We start from the raw sequence: 21,461 nt of genomic DNA, 5'->3' as shown, positions 1-21,461 counted from the left end.
AATTAATTATAACTATATTTAATATTATTAATTAATATAATATATTACATTATAATAATATGATATATTACATAATAATTGATATAATATACAAACAATATAATTAATACAATATTTCAATAATATAATATTTAATCAAATATTATAATATTTTGTTTAATTCAATATAATATTATTTAAAATATTACATTATTATTAAAAATATAATATTTTATTTTATTTTATTACTATAATTTAAATAGAATAATTGATGACATGGCTCCTTATTAAAATATAATATTTATAATAACTATAATATACTATTAATATGTTCAACATTATTAATTAAAAAGTAATATTAAATATTATATTATATTATATTAATTTTATATATATTATCATACTTTAATATGTAGTATATTATTATAATTTTTATTATAGTAATAAAATATTATTTAATATTATAACTATCACAATATTGACAATATATTTAAGACTATTAATTAATATAATAAAGTATAATAGAAAATAGTAATTATTATATAATAAGCTATATTATAATATAATTAATACATTATTATATTAAATATATAAGCACTATATTATAATACAGTATTTTATATTATAAAAATACTACATTAATATTTTTATTCTAACAAATAAAACATATATTAAATAATATAAAGTAATGTTATAATAATATAATACTAATATGATAATATATGAAACCTTATTAACCAATATGTAATAATGATATATAATAATGTTATATCAGATAATATTATATAATATTTTATTATCTTATATTATAATAGAATTTTATAATATAATATAATTAAGATATATTATATATTATAATACAATTACCATATATTAGATATTCAATAAATTAGTGTTTCAAAATTATCTCACTTTCCTCAAGATTGTCCCAAAGTTAAGAATAAGGTAATTTTTGAAAGTTTGGATAAAAAGTTTGTATTGAAGTGAGATAATTTTGGGAAAAATAAGGATAATTATCACAATAAATAACACCTTCAAGTGAAATCTCAATTCTATTATCCTAATGAATAACACCATAAAGTAAAGTCCTAAAAGTTATTCCACGTACCTCAAAATTATACCAACCAATAACCCGGTAAGTACTTAATAAATTAGCAAATAAAAATATTTCTTATGAAAGAGATGCTACTATAGAATTTATACTTTTTGGAGGCAGGACCTTGTTCGTTGGTCATCCGTCGCTTTCAGAGTTAGGTGCAACTTTACACCAAACCCCTCGTCTTAGGAGTTGTTAGTAACTTAAAGGGACTTATACGACTCACGCGACAATTACGGACCAATTCACAAAGGACGACCAAAGAAGTCTTTGGTCTTCCTCGTTAGGCCCAACTCCACTGCCGTTGCCGTCCATTTAACGGCCCGGTTCGGGTCACGTTATCACCAAATATTCGTTACCCGTGCAATTTTTTAGGACATCTGTTTTACATTGGTCCCTTACATCTTTCTGATTTTTAAATTAGTCCGCCAAATCATTGAATCTTTCACATCAACGAATTGCTATCAGGTGAATACTCTCTTTAACTTTTAACTTTTTCATTATGAGTTTTGAGGGATAACCCCTCCATTTAAGTTGCTCCGAACCCAATCTATTTAAATTCCAGGTCTTTCATACCCGTTTAAAACCTCTTTCTTCTATACACCCCTCTCGTTAAGCCTCTTGGGATTTTAGAGAGAGAAACAACTAATAAAGATTAGAGATGTAATTTATAATGCGTGCTTAATATTAATAGTTAACCCAATGTGACTTAGCAATTGGAAATAAAGTAATGACTTTTGTGGGACTAAATACTACTTTCCACGGTTTGAGGGACTGATTTTAAGAGTTGAAAGATTTAAGGGATCACAAAAAAAAAACTTAGGCTCCATTTGGGTACCATGGTGTTTTACTTATTTCCGTGGAGTTTCTGTTAAAAAAACACTATGCGTTGGTGTTTTTTGAGCTAAATCACCCTCAATCCAAAAACACAACACTTATTTCAAAACACATTTAGGTCTTTTAGGTTTGGTGTTTTGGTTTTGAGTTTGAGAATGTGTTAATATAATATCTAACACAATATATTAAATGTAATTAATATATAGTTATTATCGATATTATTATTATATTATATTATACTATACTATACAGTTAATCCAATATATTAGTATATTTATTAAATAATATAAAAACGTAATAATTAAAATATCTCATGTAATAATATAATAACATATTAAATACTAGTATTTAATATGTTGATAATGTGTTATATAATAATAAATAACAATAAAATATAAATAAACTAATAAAAAATAATAACAAGTTATAGATAATAAATAATAATATAATAACATACTATACAATAGTCACAATAATATCATTAACTTTTTAATAAATAAATTATAATAAATTAATAATTATAAAATATAACATAATAGTAACATATTTAATAATATAATAATAATATATTGTGTAGTAAATATAATATAGTATATAAAATATTAAATAGGTTAAATAATAATATATAAAGTAAAGTAATTAAAATTAAATAAATAATTTTTACTAACAAATGTTAATGTAAAAATATATTTCATAATATAATAAATTATTTATATTAGTAATTATTAATAGCATTAATTTAAAGTATAATTATATAATATTTATAAATAATTTTATAATGTATTAATTTATTAATAATATACTATAATAACAATAATATTAACATTATTATTAATAGTAATATTATATTAATAATAATATAAATATTATATTAATAATAAAGTAATATTTATAAAAATATTACAATAAGATAATATTAAAATACTATAATGTGAAATAATATTAAATATTAAAATTTTTATAAAATAATTTTATAATATTATTTTGTAAATATTAAAATACTTATAATTTATAAAATATTAAAATACTATAATGTTAAATAATTTATATTTTAATATTATATAATATTAAAATAATTTATAAATAAATTTATAAATATTAAAATACTATAATGTAAAATAATTTATAAATATTTTATATTTTAAATATATATAATATTAAATATTTATAATGTATTATTTATTAATAATATACTAGTAATAAACATGATTATTAACTTTATTAGATAATAGTATATTATATTAATAATAATATAATATTATATTAATAATAAAGTAATATTTATAAAAATATTATATAATCTATAACAATAACAAATTAATATATCAAAATAATTAAATATATTATTTTCAAATATATTATTATTTGAAATAATATGTGATAATTATAATATAAAAATAGTACATTAAAGAACAATATAATGTTATAACATGTTATATAATGTTATATTATATTATATTTAATATTTATAATACTATAATAATGTAAAAGGAAAATTTCTTCAAGCCCCTAAAATAATAAGAACTATTCTCCCCACAAAACTTTTTCAAAGCTTCCAAAGCCCCCAAAATCAAAACCACATTTCCTTTAGCCTCCAAACCTCTTTCCCACGTGACCTGGTTTTAAAAAAAAAATCCTAAAATGCCCTTTGATTTAATCGCCTTCCACTTTCTCAAACCCTCTTCTCATCGAGCGTGCTCACCTCTCTCTTTTGTTCAAGCGAACTAATTATCCCTAATTCGAAACCCTAACCCTAAATCAACCCATCCCAGAATGGAATCCAACATAAATCAACCTATCGTACACCCTTAAGCAGAATCATGACAGATAGGTCAGCTCTTAAAGTATTCGCCATGTAGATTCCATCGAAGATGACGACGCGTCATAGTTCATCATCACAAGAAGACGTTCAAGCATAGAGGCGACTGATGCTGGCACAACAATAGCATATGTTTTAGAGGACATCACAGCCAGTCATCCTCCTCCCACAAGTCCAGCTCAACCCACAAACCCAGTTCAACGCACGGATCTAGAGGGCAACACCGACGACGCCTTGAGAGCGCTCCTGGTCTAAAGAGAGGAACCAAGAGGAGCGATTTGGAAGAGATTCATTTGACAACAAAAAAGAAGTGAGTTTACTGCATAATTTAGTTGTTTATGATGTTGCATGGTATGTGTTGTGAATGTTACCTTTTAGTTGTCAATGATATTCATTAGTTGTCAATGTTAAAAGTTAGTTGTTAAGGTTACAGATCTGCTGTGAATGTTACTGTTAACATGTGGTTGTTAGTTGTTAATGTTACTATTAACGTGTAGTTGTTAATTGTTAAGGTTACTGTTAATATGTGTATGTTAGTTATTAAGTTTACTGTTAACTTGTGGCATGTTAGTTGTTAAGTTTATGCTTTTATTGTTAAGGTTATTGAGTGGTTGCGAAGCTTATGAATTTGTTGTTAAGGTTACAGTTTATTTGTCAAGTTTACAATATAGTTGTTAAGGTTACAGATTATTTACAAACTAATTATGTCTTGTTGTTTTGCTTTGCAGATAAAAGGCTATATCAGAGTTGTGGCTAACATCCAACTTCACTACTTACTACGATTCCATGCATTCTTTAGTGTAACTTATGGGCCAAAGGCATTGGGCTGCCTATGAAGATAGTGTCTTCAGACACTACGTTCATTTTGGCCCTCCTGGTCTTGATCTTCCCACTTTCAAGCATGTGTTCATTATGATAAAAATCATACTCGAACTTTTATCAATTAAGTATTATTGAAGTGCTAATCTAACTTCAGCAGCACTATCAAATTTCTGTCATTTTGCACGTATGGTTGTGTGCCACTTAGCTGGGATGTTAGTTTGGTTGTTAACCATGTCTTCTTTTATCATGATCGAGTCGTCAGTAGGATTGCCATTAGAAATATGCTCATAATTACATGTTTGGATGAGAGTAGCAACTGTGCATCACTAATTTTCTGTCGGGATAGTTCTGTAAAAGCGAGAAAACACTTTAATATGTAAATTAACTATCTAAAAAGGTTAACAAACAACTCGCAATGTTAACAACCAATCATAACCTTAACAACCAACTTATGGTGCTAATAAAAACTCATAAATATTTACTAAGATTAACAACCAACTCATAACCTTAACAATCAACTCATAACTATCTACTAAGGTTAACAATCAACTCATAAGCTTAACAATCAACTCATAAGCTTAACAATCAACTCATAACCTCCACAACCAATTAATAAGTCTAATAAAAACTCATAAATATTTACTAACGTTAACAACCAACTCATAACATTAACAACCAACTCATAAGGAAATTAAAATTTTAAAATGCTTACATATTTTTTGGAGAAGTTTGGGTATTCTGAGAAGTTGAGAAATTCCCCAATGGAGGTAGCATATAAGTTTATGTTTGTAAACCCATTACGACGACAATACTCGAACATCAAGCTCAAATCGTCATTATTTTCAATTTGCAAAACTGAACTTCTTTCCCTTTCGAATATGAATTTTAGCGAAAGAGATTGCAATAGTAGTTTAAGTCTTTGGGACATTTGATACTTCAAGCTAATGATTTCCGTAGACTCATTGATAATTACGAAAACACCCTCACCCTCTTTGTTGTTTTTTGTGTTTGTAACCATACAAAGGAGGGATCTATCCGTCATTTTAAAGAAAAGTAGTTGAAGAATCAATGAGGATTTACAGAGGAGAATTAAATGTCTGGGAGTGAGTAGTTGGGATAAGCAAAGAGGATTTATTGTGTGGGGGGTGGGGGTGGGGAGGTAGAAGATGGTTAGAATTTGGAGGGAAATGGGTGTTTTCCCTCTAAAATCCTTTTCTAATCACCATTAATACCTACAATGATGCTTCTTCTATGATCGGATCTCCCATCCGTAGGTCGGTTGCTAGAGAGAGTGAGTGAGAGTATTTTGATCTTCACATGTTTGAAAGTACACATGAGGGGGTCACTTTCAACTTTTGGGGGCTAAAGGAAATGGAACTTTGGTCTTGAGGGCTTTGGGAGCTTTGAAATAGTCTTATGAGGGATAATAGTTTTTGTTATTTTGAGGGTTAGAAGCAATTTTCCTTAATGTGAACTAAATATTATAACATTTATTTATAATATATTTTATTATAAGTAATATATAATATATTAATAATATATTTAATACTAATGTTGTAATGGATTAAACTAGTATTGACTAAAAACTCTTAATGTGATGTTTTGAAAATATTTTAAAAGAAAATATAAGGAAAATTTGCGTCAAGGCCCAAAAAATAAAATCTTCATGTGCTACAACCCCTTTGACCTTTTCCCATGTGGTTCAGCCCTTAAATTAGATATTTATGTTCTGTACCCATCTTTTAGTAATTATTATCTGCCAACTAAGCATAGACAGAGAATAAAAAGTAAAAACCCCCAAAATGCTCTTATCTCCTCTATTCTTTCATGTTAAGTCTAAAAGCAAGTTGAATTAGACTTAACATGAAAGTCTAATTCGATTCATGTTAAGTGTAATTTAAATTATTTTAAGTCTAATTTAAATCATGTTATACCTAATTTAACTTGTTTCAAGTCTAATTTAATTCATGTTAAGTCTAATTCAACTTGTTTTAAGTCTAATTTCATGTTAAGTCCAATATAATTCATATTAAGTCTAATTTAATTCCTTTTAAGTCTAATTTAAATCATGTTATGTCTAGTTTAACTTATTTTATGTCTAATTTAATTAGACGTAATATGAAATTAGACTTAAAAAAATTGAATTAGACTTAACATGATTTAAATTAGACTTAAAAGGAATTTAACATGATTGAAATTAGACCTAACATAAACTGAATTTAGACTTAACATGAACTGAATTTAGACTTAACACGAATCAAGTTGGACTTAATATGAAATTAGACCTAACATGAAATGTTATTAGACTTAACATGAATTGAATTTAGACTTAACACAAATCAAGTTGGACTTAATATGAAATTAGACTTAACATGAACTGAATTTAGACTTAACAGGAATCAAGTTTGACTTAATATGAAATTAGATCTAACATGAACTGTTATTAGACTTAACATAAATTGAATTTAGACTTAACACGAATCAAGTTGGACTTAACATGAACTGAATTTAGGCTTAACATGAACTAAAATTAGACTTAACACGAATCAAGTTAGACTTAACATGAAATTAGACTTAACATGAACTGATATTAGACTTAACACGAACTGAATTTAGACTTAACATAAACTAAAATTGGACTTAACACGAATCAAGTTGGACTTAACATGCAATTAGACCTAACATGAACTGAATTTATACTTAACACGAATTAAGTTGGACTTAACATGAAATTAGACTTAATATGAAATGTTATTAGACTTAACATGAACTGAAATTAGATTTAACACGAATCAAGACTCAAGTAAGGCTTAACATGAAATTAAACCTAACATGAACTGAATTTAGACGTAACACAAATCAAGTTAGACTTAACATAAAATTAGACTTAACATGAACTATTATTAGACTTAACATGAACTGAATTTAGACTTAACATGAATTGAAATTAGACTTAACACGAACTGAAATTAGACCTAACATGAACTGAAACTAGACTTAACACGAACCAAGTTGGACTTAATATGAAATTAGACTTAACATGAACTGATATTAGACTTAACGTGAACTGAATTTAGACTTAACATGAATTGAAATTAGACTTAACATGAACTGAAATTAGACCTAACATGAACTGAAATTAGACTTAACACGAATCAAGTTGGACTTAATATGAAATTAGACTTAACATGAACTGATATTAGACTTAACATGAACTGAATTTAGACTTAACAGGAATCAAGTTTGACTTAATATGAAATTAGATCTAACATGAACTGTTATTAGACTTAACATAAATTGAAATTAGACTTAACACGAATCAAGTTGGACTTAATATGAAATTAGACTTAACATGAACTGATATTAGACTTAACATGAACTGAATTTAGACTTAACGGACTTAATATGAAATTAGACTTAACATGAACTGATATTAGACTTAACATGAACTGAATTTAGACTTAACATGAACTAAAATTAGACTTAACACGAATTAAGTTGGACTTAACATGAAATTAGACTTAACATGAACTGATATTAGACTTAACATGAACTGAATTTAGACTTAACATGAACTGAAATTGGACTTAACACGAATCAAATTGGACTTAACATGAAATTAGACCTAACATGAACTGTTATTAGACTTAATATGAACTGAATTTAGACTTAGCACGAATCAAGTTGGACTTAACATGAAATTAGACTTAACATGAATTGTTATTAGACTAGACTTAACATGAACTGAATTTAGACTTAACATGAACGGAAATTAGATTTAACACGAATTAAGTTAGACTTAATATGAAATTAGACCTAACATGAACCGTTATTAGACTTAACATGAATTGAATTTAGACTTAACATGAATTGAATTTAGACTTAATACGAATCAAGTTGGACTTAACATGAAATTAGACTTAAAAGAATTAAATTAAATTTAACAACAATCAAATTGGTCTTAACATGAAAGTAGACTTAAAATAAGTTGAATTAGACATAACATGATTTAAATTCAATTTAAAAGGAATTAAATTAGACTTAATATGAATTAAATTGGGCTTAACATAAAATTAGACTTAAAACAAGTTGAATTAGACTCAACATGAATTAAATTATACTTAAAATGGTTTAAATTAGACTTAACAAGATTTAAATTAGACTTAAAACAATTTAAATTAGACTTAAAATAATTTAAACTGGACATAACACGAAACAAACTGGATTTAATACTTATCAAACTGGACTTAATATGAACTAAACTGGACTTAACATGAACTAAATTGGACTTAACACTAAATTGGATTAAAAGTAGACTTAAAAGGAATTATATTGGATTTATTCGGTTCATGTTAAGTCTAATTTAATTTATTTTAAGTCTAATTTTATGTTAAATCCAATTAAATTAGATTTAAAACAAGTTGAATTAGACATAACATGATTTAAATTAGACTTAAAAAGAATTAGATTAGACTTAATATGAATTAATTTGGACTTAACATGAAATTAGACTTAAAACAAGTTGAATTAGACTTAACATGAATTAAATTAGACTTGAAACAAATTGAATTAGACATAACATGATTTAAATTAGACTTAAAAGGAATAAAATTAGACTTAACATGAACCGAATTAGACTTAACATGGAAGTCTATTTCATGTTAAGTCTAATTTAATTCGGTTCATGTTAAGTCTAATTTAATTCGATTCATGTTAAGTCTAGTTCGATTCATGTTTTAAGTCTAATTCGGTTCATGTTAAGTCTAATTCAATTTGATTTAAGACTTAACGTGAAAGAATAAAGGAGATAATGACATTTTGGGGTTTTTTTTACTTTTTATTTTCTGTTTATGCTTAGTTGGCAGATAATAATTGCTAAAAGAGTCTAGAACATAGACTTCGAATTTAAGGGCTGAACCACACGAGACAAAGTTAAAAGGGCTGAAACACATGAAAAGTTTTACTTTTGAGACATTGACACAATTTCCCCAAAATATAATATTACTACAGTATTTTTTTTTTATAAAAGGACAATAAGAAAACCACCATGGTAATGCAACTGAAGGCTTCCTTACCGGATCCATAACAGTGAGACCCAAACAAGCCGAACGCGTATAACGTACGGACCGTTTCTGTTGCTTTCAGGTTACAGGTATCTTTCCGAAGAAAATGGTAAGCAGCTGCTCTCGCTGACGAGGAATCAGACAGCAGGAAATGAAGAGCGTAAGCGACACGCAGATGAGCCAACGACCTCCTTCTTATAAAACCCCGGGATACTCTCAAACCCTAGAAACCCTAGATTTCCTCGATGGGGCCGGCGGGCTTGATGACAGCGGAGGCTGGGATGTGGGTTCGATCTCACGGGCGATCTTAGGCTCGGTTCCTGCAAGACGAGCCCTTCGGGATCGCGATTGATCGAGCTTGATGAAACCCTAGGGCACGATCTCGTGTTGCCTGGGGGTGTCGTTGTTCGTGATGTGCCGAAATTGATTCGGTGTGACAAAGGGGAGAGGACGCGATTTAGATCGGATGTTCTCTCTTTCCACCAGGTGCTTTGATTTATTTTAATGAGAAGTTTCGGGGGTAGTAAATTATTATTATGATTATTATTATCGTTTTGGAGGAGAGCTTATTGATTGTAGAGTGAGCTTACTGATTGTGTGCATGTGCATGATCCTTTCTTTTTTTAATCCATGATGATTTGTTCTAGTGTGCAAGAACTTTGCAGTAGATTGAGTAAAGCTCAAATCTTGATGGGATTGCGGTACTACTTTGATGTTTTGGTTCTCAGCGCTGAAAGGGCTTGCTTCGTGCAATTGTTTTAATAAAGTAGAAATTCTTGAGGGAATGGTAACCATTGGTTAAAAGAGACAGCCAGAATGGAGGGATTTATATAAAGGCAGTTAACTGTGAGGAATGAGAATTTTATATTGAACTATCTAAGACAGGGTTTGGAAGATTTCATTTAAGTTAATGGATGGTTTTTATTAAATATAATTATATAAGCTCAATAATAATCAAGTTGGTTAATATAAATACCTAGACATCCCTGGATATCAGCCTTTTTTAGTCTTTTGGACGTCTATACATTCCTTCCCGCAATTTGTTTTGAATAAAAAAAAGGATTATGCATTCAGTCTGGAAACATGCTGGACAAGAATTCTAAATGTATTCTATTTGACTCTGTTTTTTGATTCCAGATGGCGGAGCAGTTTAATCAGGATCTCTCTTTGTCTGGTAAAATTCCCTCTGGTCTTTTCAATGCCACGTTTGCTTTCCGTGGTTGCTGGCAGAAGGACTTATCTGCAACAAAAAGTCTTGCCTTTGATGGTTGGTTCATAACACTGTATAGCATTGAACTTGCAAGAGCACACATTGTGTTGCTTGACAATGTAAAGCAAGACGTTCCATCTTCATGGGACCCTGCTGCACTGGCAGAGTAAGTTATTTCGTTCAGCCCTATTTTCTGTATCTTATTCTTTCAAAAAGCTTAATCTTGCAATATACAATGTTCTTGATTATGTGTTTCAACTTTAAGGTTATGTTACTAATTTCCATGCAGCGCGATTACCTTTTAAGTTGCACTACTTTTTCTACGGAGGATATGTATGAACTGGAGTAGTATTCAAAACTGGTCTGTTAGCCTTTTAGAAATTTAGAGGAAAAGGATCTAGCAGTTCTACTAGAGGAAGAATATTTGTTCACCTTGTACTCAGATTTCAGTAGATGTTACACCCATAAAGTTGCCTCAAGACATAAAGTGAAATCAGCTGTATATAGTTGGAAACAAACTGTGGGACAACGATATTTGTTGCGTCCATTTTCATGCAAGTGCCATGTATACTGAAATGAATCTGCAGAACACAAATAGGATGTGTAAATCATAGTGCTTAGCAATCTGAAAAATGAGATCGCTTCTAATATTTTCATGTCATTCTAACATGTAGTTATGATGAGCCAAGCCTAAAAGTCTTTTATGTTCAATTTCCAGATTTATTGATAAGTATGGTACCCACGTAATTGTTGGGGTTAAGATGGGTGGTAAAGATGTAGTATCTATTAAGCAGCTGCAGGACTCCGCTCTTCAGCAAACTGAAGTGCAAAATCTCTTAAAAAATTTAGCAGACGGAAAATTTTCTGAAGATTTAAATGCAAACTCTCTTCTGGGAGACACTGAATTATCAAAAAGGCTGAAGGTAAGTTGCACAATTTATGTGTTCCTCTAACTTCTAAATATGATGTTAAAGGTAATTTCCTTAAAGTTCTATCATTACGTTGACAGCTTGCTAGCATGTAAAGTCTGCTCCATAGTTCTATATTTAACCACTTTTATTCTCCAATTTACTCTAAAATCTCTACTTTCTAAAGTTTTACTTTTTAATGCGTTGAGTTTATCTATCTTTTAGTAGATGAAAGTTGTCTAGTAAAATGTGCTGAATTAAAAGTTCTTGCGATCATGTTAGTGGAGGGAGTCTATGCATGTCCCTGATAGTAGTTAGTTGTCTTGATTCGCGTGATGTTATACCAATTAGTTTTTTATTGCCTCTTAATCTTTACTCAAACCTAGTCAGAATGTGATGGTTATACTGCTCGGTTTTTTTATTCCCTTAAAGTCTGTAGTTTAACTAGCACTTGCAGCACTTTCTGTTATAAACGATGACAATGACTTATCCTGTTTGAAGATTCTTGGCGCTGTATTGCTTATACTCAAATCTGAAATACAAAGATAGTCTAACTCCAAGTATCCACCAATTAATTGTAAAAAGGAGAGGAATTACATATTTACACTCGTGGCTTCTGCTGAAAAGAATGGCTTCCCATCTGGGAGTCCTATTAGCTGTCTGCATTGGTCATTTTTTCTAATATCCCTGCATGGCCAACCCATATTTCTGCGAACACAGAGACAAATGAACATGATAATGCTTGGTAGATTCATAAATGTATAAACTGCTTCCACAAAATGTTGTTTTTGTACAACTCGTGGCAATATATTGTCAGTTGAATGCAGATCACATGTTGGAACTCGAAACAATCTGTATCGGTTACTTAAGATCAATATGGTTTTTACATCCTGAAAGTAGTTGCCTCATGAAAAAGAAAATTGCTTTCCACTAGTTAATGTGGATTACAGTAGTAGAAAAGCAACGCTAGCATCAGTATTAAACAATACTGCTTAACCAGTTTAACTTTCTTGTACATTTCAGGACATAAAATTGGCTAACCAGCAAATAAATGTAGCAGTCTTGAACTCTATGAGTTCATCCCTTGTAACTCAGTTGAAGGAGGTAAGCCTCTTCCCTGATGCATATAAATGTGCGGATTATAAAGATTTAACCTCAAAGTTGATATCTGTGTTCTTCTGCAGGATATAGTCTCCATTCAGATAAGAAGAGGAGGTGTTAATACTAATCAGAGCCATAACCAATGGCTCTCAACTATTTCACAGGCTCCGAATGTGATATCAATGTCATTTGTGCCAATTACCTCTCTATTGGCTGGTGTCCGTGGTAGTGGTTTCTTAAGTCATGCAGTGAATTTGTACCTTCGACATAAAGCAGTGGAGAATGTTGTATTATTTCTAGGATGTAACAGCGTTAGATGTGTTATTTCCCCATATTTATACTACTGGTATCTCCTCTAGTTACCACTTAGTTATCCGAGTTATCCGAGTGCCCTCCTATTGTTTTTCTTAACTGGCCAAACTGCTTAGAGCCGAACACGACAAGATCCTTTCATCTATTAAACCCCAAACCCTAACTTTGAACAAGCTTATAAATTTCTAGGCTTTAAGGTTTTCAAAGGTAACTGTATATTTAATTAAAGGGTATTTATTAGTAAAAATACTTCATAACTATCTGAATGAGAATTTTTTTACATTGCAAGTACTCCTTTCATAATATCAGGCCCCATTTTGTAGTGATGGTAGGCACTTTTGTATGCAACCGTGGCCTTAAATATAAGGAATTAAGTTTCATACTTTTCCTTCTGTTTTGTTTGCTGAGCATGCTTTCATTGGATGCTCACTCTGTATGCTATGTTGTTTATATTATGTTCTTGCAATTGTCGATAAGACCTCATAGGTGTCATTTGACATAGGGTTAAGTGAGGAGTTAAGGAGACTGAACCCCTTTTTAACCCGCCAAAAACAAAAAATACATACAATGGTTAAAGTGAGTCAACCTTCTACAAATTGCCAAACGTAAAAGATGCAGTAGGGTTGAGCTAACCTCTCTAGAGGGATTAAAATAAGTTAAACACCTCAAAATAAGGGATTTACTAATATTCCTATTTAGAAAGATTAATTTCTATTTATAAAGAATATAGTCAAAATCCTCGTTATTCCCAAACACTAAAAATGGTCACAATGGCTAAAATAAAACTTATTTTACGGGTTAATAATTTAGTTATTTGGGTTATCAAATGGGCTAACTACGTTAATCATTCCCATTAATCCCTCTTCCTTAACCCTTTGCCAAATGGGACCATAATGTCTTCCACTTCAGAACCCTGTAGTTAGTGAATGCTTTTTTTGTCTTTCTGGGCATTGTCACTAGACAATTAACTCAACACAGTTCAGATGTACAAAAATGTATATCATTCTCCTGTAAAAATAGTTCAGTGATGGAGCTTGACTTTTAACTTGAGAAGGTTTCTGAATTAGTAAACTACATATCTAGTTTTCTGCTGTAACTTTGCCATCAACCTTTCATAGCTTAATGCCACAATCCTGGCTGAAAATTTAGCGGAAATGTCACACCCCGGGCCCGCGAGCGCGTTGGTGCAATGAAACTTGTGTAACCTATGGAGTGGGACGCATGATTTGACTCAATCCACTGTCAAAATTGAATAGTCAATGTTACACTTGTCTCTTAAGATCCATCATTTCAACCATTCAATCACTCAGTCAATTTCCGATATTGGACTAAATCTTGGGGTATCACAGGAAAGGTGAAATATTTTCTATAGGGAATCGGCCAAATGGAATTGTAGGATAAGAGATTCTACAAATAAAAATTCTCCATCTCATTTCAATGATTGTGGCAGCTGAGTCAATAGTCAGTACAATAGCCTCTACAAAGTTATGTACAACAAATTATGTGATTTATCCTCGTTGTAAAGCTTGCCAGTGCAAACAACTTGAAACAAACTCAATCTAGAGTGTGCATCTCCTTGCATATAATTTGGAAATTGCAAGTGCCTTGGCTGCAGATCCACCAGTCACTGGTTCCTGATCACCAGCATAAGACATTTATAAATAGACACGAGAACTACATAATTCTTTCTATATCTATTAATCTGTATTAAATATCCTTAGATTATATTAGATTAAATCATAATTTTGAAAATAGCTATTTTGCCTGTCATTTGGGGAATAATGCTGACTTTTATCTTCAATCAACTGATAATTCAGATAAGCCGCCGATCGAGGAACTTCGTCATTTTCTGGAGTACCAGTTGCCTCGTCAATGGGCCCCAGTATTTGGTGAGATCCCTCTTGGTCCGCAGAGTAGGAAGCGCCAAAAACTTCCATCACTTCAGTTTACTCTCATGGGGCCCAAACTTCATGTTAACACTGTCCAGGTAGCAGCCACATGCTTGATGCCTTCATTTCTCTCATAGTGATTCGTTTGCTTTTCTGACTTGGTGAGACAAACTACTGTGACACGGGAAGAAGTGCCATAAATGTTACAATGATATATTTATGATTAATTTTTGTGCTACATAGGAAGATTTTCTGGTGCTGCAAAACCCTGTTAATGCTATACTATATGTAGACTATTTACGCACTGGGAGCTGAGGTGAATCAGTTATATCTATATACTAAAGCTAGAGGTGTTTGTATTGTTCATTCTACATACAAAACCCAATAGCTTTACTAATAAGGGTTCTACATGAAAATCACCGTTTTTGTTCAAATTGATACTTACCACCTTTACTTTTTTTTGTTTGATCGAAACCACCAGTTTGCTAATTTGTTTGCAATGTCGTACTTTTTGCACTATTCAGCTGAAAAAAGGCCTAAGCAGCCCGTTTTACCCCTAACTTCTCCTCTCTTCACCTCCTCCCTCCCCTCCCCTCTCTCCCTCCTCGTCCTCTCCCTCTGCTAACCCTAACTCTAAACTAATTCCCAACCAGTCCCGTTCAGCACCATCTCCTCTACCTCTAGGGTTTCTCCAGACCCTAACCATGGAATTCTCCCTTCCTCACCTCCCCAACCTCCCTCCACTTCTCCCCTCCTCTATCCTCACCTCCCTCACCTCCTTCCTCTTCTCCTCCTTCCTCCCCTTTTCCTCCCTCTTCACCCTCACAGCCAACTTCCTCCCCTTCTCTCGCGCCACCGACCCCATCTCCGCTAACCTCCTCTGTGCCTTCCTCTCCTTCCCCCTCTTGGGTTAAGGGTATAATAGGAAGTTCAGGGTTTTTCTGAAACAGAAAGTATCAAAAAGTGTGACATGACAAGCATGGTAGTAATGTGTGACAAGTATGGTAGTAATGTAGGTGGTTTCGATATAAAAAAGTAAAGATGGTAAGTATCAATTTGGACAAAAATTAAGGTGGTTTTCATGTAAAAACCCTATATATAATTATAAACTATGTGAACTTAGAGAAGGAATAGTTTTTATCTTAATTGGTAAGACTTTTCCTTTCAAAGGAAACGGTCCCGGGTTCGACACACGCCGCTGATGTTTTACACAAATATATGTATTTTTACATATAAATCCAAAAGTTTTACTCCCTTTCTTTTGAAACCCACCACTTAAAAAAGTTCTCGTTCTGTTTTATTCCCTTATCAAATCATTGAAACTGCTATTAGCTAATTTTTGTTCTTTTACATATAAACCCACAATTTTACTTGTGTCCATTTAAAACCCATTCACTTAAAAAGTTTTTGCTTTCTATATTAACCCCTTAAATCTTTCATATTTTGAAATTAATCTCTAAAATCATTGAAATTGCTATCAGGTCCATCAATTCTTAAGTTATCTAGAAACCGGTCCCTTAAATCATTAAAATTATCATTAGGTCCCTTAATTCTTAAGTTATTTGGAAGTAAATGGTCTCAGGTTCGATCCTTGGCACTGATATTTCGCACAGATGTATTTGTTTTTACATAAATCCAAAAGTTTATCACCTTTATTTTAAAAACTACCCATTTAAAAAAGTTTTCTGTCTATGTTAGTCCCTTAAATTTTTTATATTTTGAAATTATTCCTTAAATCATTGAAATTGCTATTAGGTATTTTTTATTCTTTTACATATGAACCCACAATTTTACTTTGATCATTTAAAACTTGCCACTTAAAGAGTTTTTTTTTCTATACTAGCCCCTTAAATCTTTCATATTTTGAAATTAATCTCTCAAATTGTTGAAATTGCGATTAGGTCCAACAATTCGTATGTTATTTAGAAATTGGTCCTTCAAATCATTAAAGTTGTCATTAGGTCGCTTAATTCTTAAGTAATTTTGAAATTAGTCCCTCTAATCAACGAAGCAGGAACAAAAGAGATTAATTTGAAAAAATTATGAGAATTAGGGAAGTTAATAGCAATTCAATAATTTGAGGAACTAATTCTAAGATAGATTTAGAAATTTTATTGATTTGAAGGACTAAATTCAAAATATGAAAGATTTAAGGAAATTTAAGGAATTAATACCGAGAAGCCTAAAAAAGGTTTTTATCTATAAACCCAAAGTTGTCCCCATTTATTTTTAAAGTTACTCACCTACTAAATCACTTTAGAGCTAAAATAATCCGCCCAAACTTTCACTCAATTTACTTATAAACCCATTCATTTACTAAAAGGTTTTTTGTCTACTAAATCAAAGGTTTTTTCCCACATCTGTTTTTAGGTCCACCCACTTTGAAAATCACTATCACACCATAATACTTCATGGGATTAATTTTAAATTTATTTTTTATTCACCAGTTTAGTATATAGTGAAAGATGCTATATTTTCAACAACTTGCTAATTTTTTAGAAGTGATTAGATGTACGATGTAACTAATATTTTAACCATTATATCTTTGGCTTTTCTCACGCTAATGTGGTGACATCGCCGACTGTAGATGTTTTTTCTCCTATAAATCTAAAGTTTTATCCCCCATCCCCCTTTTATTTAGAAACCCGCTCACTCTCCCGTAAGAGTTTTTACCTATAAATCAAAAGTTTTACCACTATTTACTTTTAGACCCAACCACTTTGTAAAACCACCTTAGATCCAACATACTTGAAAGAATTTTTTTAAAACAGCTTTGTATATTAGCTATTTGATACCAATGTAAGTTGATATCTTTTGTTTTAAGTTGATATATTTTGTTTTAAGTTGCTATATTTTTGTTAGGGTGGTCACGTGTATAGTATATTGTTAAACCAAATATTTAAATTGTTATTGTTTGGTTTTTTCGCAAGGATACCGCGGCATTGCGCGGGTCAATTTTGCTTGTATTCATGATGACTAACAAGGCTTCATGGTAAATGAGTAGTAAAGTTTCTCAAACTTTACTTAGAACTCTTAAATGTCTCATTTCTTGGGCTACTGGCTACGACGCTACCAAATGGTTAGTTGCTAGTAACCTTTCAGTTGGTATACTAGGTGAGATGCACGTGCATTGCACGTGGTCAATATATTTTGATTGTTTATTTTGGGTATATGCACATTAACTTGTTTGTGACATAGTTCATGTTTACTATACTATATATTGCACTAAATAAGATTAATTTTCTTACACCTTTACTTAATGATGGTAGCATACATTCTTTCTAGTCATATCCATAGATTTAACATTTTCTAGACTAGTATCAACATTTCTGTTGCATTGGCTTTAGTTATTTTATTATAAATATTAGAACTTTGATCTTAGAGACATATTAAAAAATTCCAACTTGTAGTTTTTTCACATGACATGCCATAAAATAAATACACAATGCGATAGGAAATCCATATTTAATCATACTTGACAAAATTCAAGTGAAACCAGCAAAGGAGAATAGCTGATCCCCACGTTAAAATTTTCCCAAGGCAAGGTTTCATAAATAAAAAACATGATACAAATAATAAAATTATATATCAAGATCTTACTTATTACTACTACAAAAAACTAATATGACTTTATTATGGGTAAAACATTTCTAACCAAAAACCAACACAAACTCTTACATCACACTTTTTATGCTAATCGACAACCCATTATCCATGAAAAGCGAAATGCCCCTAAAAAACATAAGGTATAAATGCTTTTGACTTCTTTAGGGAAGTTTTCAAACTTCGAGAGAAATAAATTCCTTGTAGCAATACTCTTACCGATCAAACACACATTAGTGCCAAGGCAAAAGAAAGTGCATATAAAAAGGGTCATGAGTAATATTTACCATAGAGATTTTAAAACAATTTTATAATATTAGATACAAATTTTAGCTAAACTGAATCCTTTTTTATGAAGTCTCATTTGATAAGCTCTAGATGATTACTTATAATCAAATTTAAGAAAATTTAATAATACGTTATTGAAAGTTTGAACAATTTAACATATAATTTCCAACAAAATACTAAAATTTTGCTTTAAGTATCTTGTTAAGAAGAAGAGGAAGAATATATATAGGAAACCCCGAGCATTTTACATTGACTCTAGACCTTCAAAAAAATAAAAAAAAGAAGAAATTTTTTAGGGCAAGTAAATATGGAATACAAACAAAAAATATGTAGAATAAAAATAATTCATAAATAAATTGAATAAATGGGAGAAGTTATTTAGTAAGTCTGCTAAGGAATAAAAAACACTATGAATAGAAGCAACTTTCCAATTATGGATGAGATGCAAAAAAGAGGAAAAATAGAAATTATCATGGGTTTATTTAGAATAAATTCTCTTAACTGATACCAAATTAGAAAAATAAATTTATTAAAATCAAGGTAATAAAATTCCAAATAATGTAGGTATCAAAAGCAATGTGAATGGCGGAAAATAAAAGTGACGGTTTAATGACTTGTCTCTTTCTAGTGAAGTTGCCATCCTAGAAAAAAATAAGATCAGAAACTCACTTAGATTAGTAAAAGTCGAGCTAATAATATTCATAAATGAAATTGAATTGTAATTTTGTTAAAATAAAATTTCAATTAAAGTCCAGTTCATTTAGAGCTTCAAGATTTTCAACCAAGTTGTTTAAGATTTAATTTTGTTAATTCAGATAAAGTCCATTTGATTAAGATTTTCAAATTTTTTTACCAAGCTACAAATAAACATTCTACGTAGTTATTCTCAAGCAAACAAGTTCGCAAATATTAAAGGTCGATGAAATATTCATGATAGACTGCAGTACGAGAGTGTGAACCTCATCTCAGATATGTCATGGTTTTAAATCATTCATGAAGTCGACTTCTAATGTAACAATAATTATAAACTTACATAAGAAATTATCACTTTGGTCTCTCACATTGTTTGCAACCATGACCCTTGACATGTTTTTCCAATATTAATATTCTTCTCTTCAACTTTACTTTTTTCTTGATATTTGATCAATACTCGTAAAATTTCCATCTCCAATGATATCAACAAAATTATCTTTGATACTCATTTTTGCTTCCCAGTTTCTAACTCAAACGACAACATTAACCTCATATTTCAACTTCCAACACTAATCATAGGCTAAAATTTATCAATGCTCACCATGATCATATTTATAAAGTCTAATGACCATTTTAAGCTACATATAGAGTGCATTAATACTAAATAATAAGCCTTGTTTCAAATAGAATAACAATAAATAAATTTAGATGAGATAAATTACATCGTACATAATGAATATGATCGACACTATTCAATTTTTGGATTCAAGCAAGAATTTGGTGCATGTTAGATGGTTGTCACTTCTTGAGAATATTGAGGGGTGTGAAGAATTATCATGGAGGAGCGCAGTGCTAGCCCGTTTTACTAAGAAAACTTTTCTTAAAAATTCACTGCATATTCATAGGCCAGCAAGCCATTAATGTTCTTGGACTGTAGTACTAATTTGGACCATCCAACTATTAGAGAGAGGGAATCCTAAAACCAACAAATCTTTAAGCAGGATAAAGACTTTATGATTTCTTCCTTCCACAGTTAGGTTTTCTTCTAAATGTTTGAGCACCGCGGAACTTAAAATCACATCTATACATAGAAAACAATCAACATCACAAAAGCAAATATGCCAAAGACCCGAGAAAATAATCAAATAAAGCATTAATATGAAAATTAAACATACCTATCAAAGTAAAAATTTCAAAATATTCAAACTTTAACCTGATAAAACTTAAAAATATTAATATTCCAAACTTCTTCAATCTAAACGAATATCTACATCAAAACAGTACAAGCTAATCAAATAAATCTCAACAGAGGGAAAAAAAGTGCTAAAACTCACTCGACAGGAGATATATTCAAACATACCCATAAAAGAATCCAAAATATTCAAACTTTAACCCAAGAAAACTTAATAATATCAATATACCAACTTCCTCGACCTAAACAAATATCTATATCAAAACAATGCAAACTTATCAAAATAAACCCAGTGGAAGAAATAAAGAAATTCAGACGAAGAAAAAAAAGGAGAAGAACTCACTTGATCGGGAGATATATGCAAACACACCCATCAAAGTAAAAAAAAAAAAACTCAAAATATTCAAATTTTAATCCAAGAAAACTTAAAAATATCAATATTCAACTTCTTCACAAACTAATCAAAGAAGAAATAAAGAAATACAGACAAAAAAAAAAAAAACAAAGCTCACTCGATCGGGAGATATATTCAAACGTACCCATCCTCACTTGATCCTTTAACCCGAGAAAACTTCAAATTACTACTATTCCAACTTCTTTCTCCTACTCTCATAGGTAGCAAGTGGATCTAGTGGCAATTGCTACAGCG

The 21,461-nt window shown here is 30.4% G+C and overlaps 1 protein-coding gene across 1 annotated transcript in view; it reads left to right on the top strand.

Moving 5' to 3' along the window:
* LOC109842113 (MACPF domain-containing protein NSL1) overlaps nucleotides 9,768–21,461 on the top strand; it is a 13,894-nt gene continuing 2,200 nt past the window's right edge. The window contains exons 1-7 of the mRNA XM_020411025.1: nucleotides 9,768–9,776; nucleotides 9,887–10,102; nucleotides 10,754–10,992; nucleotides 11,545–11,749; nucleotides 12,758–12,838; nucleotides 12,919–13,107; nucleotides 14,970–15,134. Coding sequence (XP_020266614.1) covers nucleotides 9,768–9,776; nucleotides 9,887–10,102; nucleotides 10,754–10,992; nucleotides 11,545–11,749; nucleotides 12,758–12,838; nucleotides 12,919–13,107; nucleotides 14,970–15,134 — 1,104 coding nt within the window. The remainder of the gene's footprint in view (nucleotides 9,777–9,886; nucleotides 10,103–10,753; nucleotides 10,993–11,544; nucleotides 11,750–12,757; nucleotides 12,839–12,918; nucleotides 13,108–14,969; nucleotides 15,135–21,461) is intronic.

Source organism: Asparagus officinalis, chromosome 5 (assembly GCF_001876935.1).
Source record: "Asparagus officinalis chromosome 5, Aspof.V1, whole genome shotgun sequence".
In the NCBI taxonomy this organism is placed as follows: domain Eukaryota; kingdom Viridiplantae; phylum Streptophyta; class Magnoliopsida; order Asparagales; family Asparagaceae; genus Asparagus; species Asparagus officinalis.
The sequence above is the reverse complement of the archived record's forward strand: the minus strand, read 5'-3'. Positions and strand labels throughout refer to the sequence as shown.